This window comes from Haliotis rubra, unplaced genomic scaffold, assembly GCF_003918875.1.
Source record: "Haliotis rubra isolate DU_JTF1 unplaced genomic scaffold, ASM391887v1 Scf11, whole genome shotgun sequence".
In the NCBI taxonomy this organism is placed as follows: domain Eukaryota; kingdom Metazoa; phylum Mollusca; class Gastropoda; order Lepetellida; family Haliotidae; genus Haliotis; species Haliotis rubra.
This window is the reverse complement of record NW_025765003.1, coordinates 3,843,810-3,852,234: the sequence shown is the minus strand read 5'-3', so window position 1 is coordinate 3,852,234 and position 8,425 is coordinate 3,843,810. Positions and strand designations below refer to the sequence as shown.

At 44.4% G+C, this 8,425-nt stretch overlaps 1 protein-coding gene across 1 annotated transcript; it reads left to right on the top strand.

Annotated features, from left to right (window-relative positions):
• Positions 1 to 438: 438 nt before the first annotated feature.
• On the top strand, positions 439 to 7,916 carry LOC124285532. Its single transcript, XM_046721776.1, has 7 exons — positions 439 to 662; positions 2,266 to 2,458; positions 3,569 to 3,721; positions 5,342 to 5,515; positions 5,949 to 6,244; positions 6,794 to 6,961; positions 7,528 to 7,916. Exons 1-7 carry the CDS (start codon positions 507 to 509, stop codon positions 7,762 to 7,764), a joined length of 1,377 nt encoding a protein of 458 aa, XP_046577732.1. The 5' UTR covers positions 439 to 506; the 3' UTR covers positions 7,765 to 7,916.
• The last annotated feature ends 509 nt before the right edge of the window (positions 7,917 to 8,425 follow it).

Sequence of the window (8,425 nt, the reverse complement as noted above, 5' to 3'; positions counted from 1 at the left end):
TATAACCTTGAATAGTGAAGTGGAATTGGGTTCCAGTGTGCGTGTGTGCGTGTGTGCGTCCGTGCGTGTGTTTTGTATGCGTGTGGGTAACACCAGTCAGGGTGTTAGCCCCACAGTTTATAATAATCGTTTTCAGCAAAACCTGAGGCAGATATCTCCAGTGTGTGTGTGTGTGTGCGTGCGTGTAGGTGTAGGAACAGGTTAGGTCGCAGAGCGCGTGAATGGCTGTGGTTATACATTTGTTTTACATAGCTTGTGACTGTAACACGAGAATATATCATTCGGAGGGTGATTTACCACGCAACTTAACATTATCTCAGGCCGTTAAGTACACGCGTGACACTTAAAGTCATACAATATACCCTGAACTTGAGTGAAGTATTGCGAGCCGGCGTGTGCAGGTCAATGTAACCTTGACCTCAGAATGATAATAGGCAGGGGCCATCAGGTGATACGCTAGCGGGTGACTTGATACATATTTGATATATCTTGATATACCCTCGAGTATGGTATCAGTGTCGAAACGGGTCACAAGCAGTGCAGCCTTGTTTGCGACACGACAATATATATTCTCTTCGCCGTTTACCGGACTTTCCAAGATGGCGGCCCCAACCCCTCGCTTCACACTCTACATGTCGGGCACATCCTACTTCGCCCAGAAGGTGAGTCTCAGATACTGGTGAGGTCGTCTTGAAGGCGTTAAGTACACAAGGTGAGTCACTGGATAGTCGTCTCCGTCATCATCAGCGTCACGACGACTATTGCATTGTCTGATCGTTGAAGCACACGTCTTGATAGTTGTCGTGGCGACGGGGTAGTTTTGTGGTTAAACCTTTAGCTCGTCACGCCGAAGGTCCGGGTTCGATTCCCCACATGGGTACAATGTGTGAAGCCCAATTTTTGGTGTCCCCCGCCGTGATATTGCTGGAGCATTGCTAAAAGCGGCGCAAACCCATACTCACTCACTAATAGTCGTCAATGTCATGGAGGTATGATGAAGCATTCAGACAGCTAGGTAGGAAATGATAGTTTTTATTACCATTTGAGAGTGAGTTCAGTTTTACGCCGCACTCAGCAATATTTAACATTTGAAAGCAGGAGTTAGGGGCAGAGGAGTTGTACTCGAAAGACCCACCAGGTTAGCGTAGTGTAAAACCAGTCAAATAACTTTTCATGAGGATAAAACAGTGAGACTACAACAAAGGTGGGGGCACACGTGATCCTGTTGCGTCGTCGCAATTCACTGTGCGTGTTAGGTCCCACGGGCGTGCCAGAAACCTAGGATCCTGGGTTCGAAACCCAGTTCACCCTGATCATGTATCTTGGTTTGTCATCACCAATCCAGTTTCATCAAAGCTGACACTTTTCCAAGCAATCTAACAAAAATGCTTTACTCTGATACAGTTACATTAATTCACTCAATACAAAGCATGACGGCAAACTGATAAAAGACTTAGCTCCAGTGGAGATGTGTGGTAAAGCTGTGCATTGGCGGATCCCCCTTTTGAAAATGACTTAAGACCACATTGAAGTATTTTTTTTTGGCGTTGGCGAAGCTAATGGAGGGTTTGCACGCACGCACACACACACGCACACACACGCACACACATACACACAAACACACACACATTCAAAATTCCTGGATCCGCCCATGCTGTAGCATTAAAGTAAAAGTTGAAACAATATTGTTCAGACACTTGACATATGGAGACTAAGTTCAGTGTACGCATTTACCACAAAGGTGTCGTAAAACATCTATACATTGTCATCAGAGTTGTAAATAATGGTTGGAAAGGTCAGTATTCCGATAAAGGTGCGATTAGATTAGTCGTTCGGAATGTAAAACTACACTTCAAATGGGTTTTCATAAACAGAATCAGGTAACCATAAGTAATGAGTTTGTTATGCGTTTTACCAAGACTTCAAAGAGCATCATAAAGCTCTTCTTCAGAAATTGTTTGATCAAAGTTTTAACATTCTAGGAGAGGTGCGGTAACCTAGTGTTAAAAGCGTTCGCTCGTCACGCCGAAGACCCAGGTTCGATTCCCCACATGGGCACAATGTGTGAAGCCCATTTCTGGTGTCCCACGCCGTGAAATTGCTGAAATATTGCTCACTTCCTCACTTCCTCACTACAACACTCACTACAACATTCTGGGTCTCAGTAAAAGAGATGTGGAAAGCGTTTTGTCGCTTGATTAATCATATAGATTCATCCACCTGCGATACTAACTCTGATACGACACCCGCCATTTTTTGCATCAGGTTATGATGGCGTTCTTCGAGAAAAACGAACCATTTGTAGAAAAGTTGGTGAACCAACGTGCAGATGACAACTACGAGAGCTGGTACATGAAGCTAAACCCGCTAGGGAAGGTTCCAATTTTAGAAGACCGGGGGAAGATCATTCCCGAATCTGACGACATCATCGACTACCTTGACAAGGAATTGCCCAAAGGTTGGTAATTTAATATTTCAAGCTATAGTTTCAACCTGGGTCAAGGACGCCCTTTAACAGCATCTGACGTCATTGTTTGACGCTGAGTTAAGGACGTCCCATAAGGGCATGTAACGTTATAGCTTTGCTCTTCACCAAGGACGCTCTTTAACCTCATCTAACACTGTAACTATTCATTAATCAAAAATGTTCTTTAACGGAATCCTATACTATAGTTTGCCCTTGGTGAAGGGCGTCCTTTACAAGAATCTACCTGTATTGCTTGTTCCCATATCAAGAAAAGAAACTCAATTCATTACTCTACCTTAATAAACATAAGGTTTCCTAACACCAAACACACTCCTTCACTGATAACTGTCTTCACGTTTTGTCTGTTTTCTTCTTTCTCTTCTCCTTGTGGCAGTGGGGTAGCCTGGCGGATAAAGCGTTCGCTCGTCACGCCGAAGACCCGGGTTCGATTATCCACATGGGTACAATGTGTGAAGCCCATTTCTAGTGTCCCCCGCCATGATATCGCTGGAATATTGCCAAAAGCGGCGTAAAACTAAACTCACTCATTCTCTCCTTCTTACTTTATGTAACGCCACACTCAGCATTATTTCATATATACGGCGGCGGTCCGCAAATAATGGGGTCTGGACCAGACAATTCAGTGATCGACATTATGAGGTTCGATATATGATGTGCATCAAGTAAGTGAGGAACTTGATAGAAGTGAAAATATAGTACTCGTATAAGGCATTTTTCTGAGCTGGATCTGGTACGATTCCAGACAAAGGTACAACCAATGAAGATCCGGGAGAGAATTGATCTTCAGCAACCCATGCTTGTCGTCAGAGGCGACTAAAGGAATCGGGTAATCAGGTTAGCTGACTTGGTTAACACTTGTCATCGTATCCCATTTCCGTAGATCGATGCTCATGATGTTGATCACTGGATTGTCTGATCCAGATTTGATAATTTACAGACCACTGCCATATAGCTGGAATATCGCTGAGTGAGGCGTCCAACAACAAACGAAAAAGACAAAGGTACGATGTCTGAAGCCATCTTGTTATGGAACGCGTTCTGTTGTGCCGACGTATACATGTCTTCTAATTCCACATCCAGCACCACGCCTTGTGCCTGATCCGTCGACAGACCTAGGCCGGGAGGTGGCGCACTTCAGGAAGCTGCTGAACTTCAGCGTGGGCATCATACTCTACGGCCTCGCCTACAACCCCCACCTCTCTCCCGACTACACCGCGGCAAAGACACGGGAAGGTAAGCCCACCCTACACCGTGAAGATCAGCGATACCAGATGTGTCTTATATATATCAAACCAAGACAAAATATGAACTCATATTGCGTCATTGACCGTTTTGACTTAACGTGCGAATGTTTTCAATTGTGTTTACGTTTTTCAAGTACTACTAGATTATTCTCTTTGTTATTATGTGTTTTATATTTCTTCTCTCTATTTGTCTGCTTAGTTTGTTTCTCTCTCGTACATGAAATCAAACCCTGATCAACGTTTAGTGCTTCGGTATTTACATGAGACCTACCGCCTCCGTGGTGTCGTGGTTAGAAGGTCCGCCCGGAGAGCGGAAGGTCGCGGGTTCGATCCCCGACCGCGTCATACCAAAAGACGTTAAAATATGGTGCTTGTTGGTCCCTGCTTGGCGCTCGGCATTAATGGGTAGAACAAGGACTGGTCGGCTCGGAGTCAGTATAATGTGTCTGAGTGGGCCATTCATGCTTCACTGCGGTATGGTATCTCAGTGGGCTAGCACTATAAAACCAGCTTAAGTCTGGGTTAGTACAAGCAGCCGCACATACACCTACACACGCATGCACGTCGTCATATGAGCGAAATATTCTCAAGCACGACGTTAAACCCAATTTCACCTCACCTCACCTCACCTCACCTCACATGAGAACTACTGAATACACGTATGAATACAATGCTTTTTGTACAGCCAAATAAGTTTTGTTTGAATTATTCTTATTTTAACTTTTGATCAGAGGCCTGCGTTTGCATCCCAGGCTGCATAACGTGTATTAGCTATTCGGTATTTGAAACAGACAGTAACATCACTGGTTCACTTGGTTTTACGTGACAATGTCGCGTGGTATTAACTAGGGCTGCGCAATATAACCGGTTTACCGGTATTTACCGGTTCAGACATGAAAACGATACGGATTGCGATACACTGATCGAAAACCGGTATTTTGACACGCATTCGGAAAACTTCGAAACACTCGGAAATGTTCGGATATTTCCGTTTTTAAATTGTTCCTTTCCTTGTTTCATTTGTGCCAAACATTATTTACAATTTTATTTTGTCATGATTAAAAGTTTTTATTAAAGCCTAATCAAGCATTGTGATTTTGTTGTGTTTTTGCTTTATAAATCAAGCATTAACACGACTATAAGTAGTTTTTTGTTAAAAAATAACTTCTTGCAATATATTGCAATACATATCGCAATATATCGCAAAATGAAAATTCCCTGCAATACCCACCCCTAGTAATACCATGGTCTTTCTCAGTCCGATCGTCTGCCTATACTATGCAAAGTTGTCGAACGAGCTGAGCGGTGCTGTGGTGCATTTCGCGTGGCCATTCATGTTCTGTTGCCGTGCATTTATTTCTTTATGTTACTGTTTGTGTTCACAATTATTTATTAATGTATACATATACGATGAACATCTTGCAAGAATGCAGTGCACGTTTGATGCCTAACAAATCTGATTATCAAATGTCCATCTTCTCATTGTAGTTTAATGTTCAATCAATGTCAATTACATTGTTAAACACCTTTCAGTGATTCTGTCCCAGCTCAATTACATTCACCTGTCAGATATTATTATTAAACCTTGATGTTTCTTCTTCCGACCCAGAGCTAGATGAAATGATTGCTGGCCAAATTGCAAAGCTGGAGAAACTTGCCACTGAAAACCCCGATCTGAGAGACGCCTACCTCGCCAAGATTCCGCCATTGCAGCAGAGGAAGGAAATGTGTATGCTAGGTTCACTGTCGTGTGATCCGTTCCGAACGCCACGAGTGGCCATTCGTAGCTGATCTAGGAACTTCTCTGAAAATTCAGGTTTAAACACGAGGTGATGCGAGTCGAAACGTTCAGATACGACTTGTTGCGCTTGGATGCGATATTGTCACGATTGGTCAATTTAAGCTGGCACGATCTGATCGATCTGATCTCCCGTTCAGATACGATCATATACGTTGTGATAGGATTGTCCCGATCGAGTCCACGATTGGGTCGTGATCTGACACGATCATCACGATTTGGACGATCAGGTACGTGCAGGTACGTTCATCAAGAACCGATGCGCTCTGTTGCGATATGATACTATTATGTTCCCGATGTCTTTCACGATCACGATCGATTGGATCCCGACGAGTATATATACAGTCCGACTGACTATGGACTTGATTGTTTCTTGAACTTCTACAGAGTGGACACTACAACCCTTTGATGATGGCAGGAGTTGAGGAGGATGACAACGTGACATTTGCAGTATTACTGTATGCTTATATTATCGCCAGAGAGAAAGAAGACGAGCAGCAGCTACAACTCCAACCACAAAGGGCCAGGGGAGCTGCAGTCAGGCACTTCTTGGTGCGACCATGCATATGGCTCTCAGAGGAGATGAGACAACCGTTTGGTGAGTTCTACAGCCTCCTAGACACCCATTTGAGGCTGGAGGATCCAGTAGCGTTCCAAAACTACACAAGGTTAACACCAGAGCGCTTCGATGAAGTCTTACAGAGGGTGACCCCGGTAATCCATAGGGAAGTCACCAGGTTCAGGCAACCCCTCTCACCTGAAACTGGCAGTGACACTGAGGCACCTTGCCACTGGAGACAACTATCGGTCCCTTGCATTTGCCTTCAGGTGTGGAATGTCCATTACCTCAGAGATGGTTCCAGAATGGTGCCAGGCAATTGCACAAGCGTACAAAGATGAGGTGTTTAGCCTACCTGTGACCCCTAAAGCCTGGACAGCCGTAGCCAACCAGTTTGAGCAGAGATGGAATATCCCCACGCCACTGGGTCCCTGGATGGCAAACAAATTGTTATCAAGAAGCCACCCCAAACTGGCAGCCTGTACTTCAGTTACAAGGGCTTCTTTTCGATACCACCCCTAGCTGTGGTAGATGCATATTACAAGTTTTATGTGGATCGAGCCTGGTGGATCAAAGGACACATGTCAGATGCTCAGATATTTGGCCTCTCGGTCTCGGAGATGTTCAACGGTTCAACGGCCTGGAAGAGGAAGCCCTAGGACTCCCCACCCTGCCTTCTGACTGCAACCCTGATGTCCACCAAGATGCCCTTCTTCATCCTCAAGGGGAGGAGCCTTCGCAATCAAAAACTACCTTATGGAGCCATACAGCAGAAGAAGGATGTCAGGAAGGAGAGGATTTTCAACTACGGACTGTTAAGAGCAGAAGCCCAAAACTGTGATCCTGGAATAGATTCAGATGTGGAGGCGGCAGTAACTCGCAGAAGCCCAAAGATACATAGCGTCCATAAAATAGGCTCAATAACTCATATGTAGATCGTGAACGTCCGTGAAAAAGCGCAAATTACTCCGTATCTATTCGCATTTACTCGTATCAACTAGTATCTGCTCGTGAGTCATTCGTGCCACAGATCGTCACAGATCGTGGGAGATCGCAACACATCTCAACAGAGCGTGGTGTTTGTCTTGTCCACAATTGATTCCGATCACCACGATTTGGAAGCACGATTAGATACGATATGTTGCGCTTTGTTACGATGCAATACGATCTGATGCGATGATCACGATTGACAATTAATCGTGTTGATCGTAGAAAAGTTTTGAACCGTCCAAAATCTTTCTACGATCAACACGATTGACCTCATGATCTGATAAGATCTGATAGGATCACCGCGATTAGACCACTATTTCAATCGTTGCGTGAATCGTGATAGTTTGAACATAGCATAAGGATGAAGTTCGATCACAACCACTTGACGTCATTATATGTTGCGTTCAGATATATTAGGTCGTGAACGTGATCCAAAGTCTTTGAGCAGTTTTCTTACTTAATGTCAGGTACCCCCGGTGAGACGTGGTTGCTGTCTAGCGACTTGACGGCGGCGGATATTTCCCTGGCTGTGCTTCTCCGACGTGTGTCACTGAGTGGCCTGGCCTCCCTCTACTTCTCCCCCACCCAGAGGCCGGCACTACACAAGTACTGGCTGCGGCTGCAGACTCTCCCCGCCTACTGCAAGCTGGGCGACATCGCCGTCAAGTACGGCGTCAAGGCATAGTCACGTGTACAACCAACATGATGGCACAACCAACATCATGGCACAAACAACATCATGGCACAAACATGCCATGTGCTAAGGCTGTCGAAATGTCTCTTAAGACATTGAATAAACCACAGGTGTTTTAAAAATAAAAATCTGGAATTTTGCAATCGTATATTGTTTATATATGTTATAATTAACCTTTATTTCAAATTTGAACGAGATCGGTGAAGAAATTTATTTTTTAGAAAATTCTACCGCTACACTCATTACATAAATATACTCTAAGCCATTAAAACGCAATTTGACATTCATACTTTCTTTACTCACACCAATTTCAACATATATAAACCTAACTGGCAGATATGTTTTAAGTGAACATCTGTGAATAATTTCATCTGAAAATGTCCAGTCAACAACAACATCAGTGACGCAACAACGACAGCAAACAAAGGAGGGGTCACTTGCAGTCAATATCGTGTGTGTCCACCGTGCGCTGCAAGAAATGCTCGCAGTCTTTTGGGCATTGAAAGACACACATTTCTCAGGAACAGCTGTTGGATGGTCTGCAGCCTCTGATGGTCTGTGGTCTGATCATGACACCACCCCCTCCAAAACGATCATGTTCAAGGGCACAGTTTGGCGCAAGACTTTCTCCTTTACGTCGATAAATCTGTGG

Excerpts from the sequence above, each read along its gene's own strand:
- LOC124285532 (XM_046721776.1), top strand. The coding sequence starts at position 507 with ATGGTATCAGTGTCGAAACGGGTCACAAGCAGTGCAGCCTTGTTTGCG. Across the intron at positions 663-2,265 it reads CATCCTACTTCGCCCAGAAG|GTTATGATGGCGTTCTTCGA; the intron begins GTGAGTCTCAGA and ends TTTTTGCATCAG. Across the intron at positions 2,459-3,568 it reads TGACAAGGAATTGCCCAAAG|CACCACGCCTTGTGCCTGAT; the intron begins GTTGGTAATTTA and ends TTCCACATCCAG.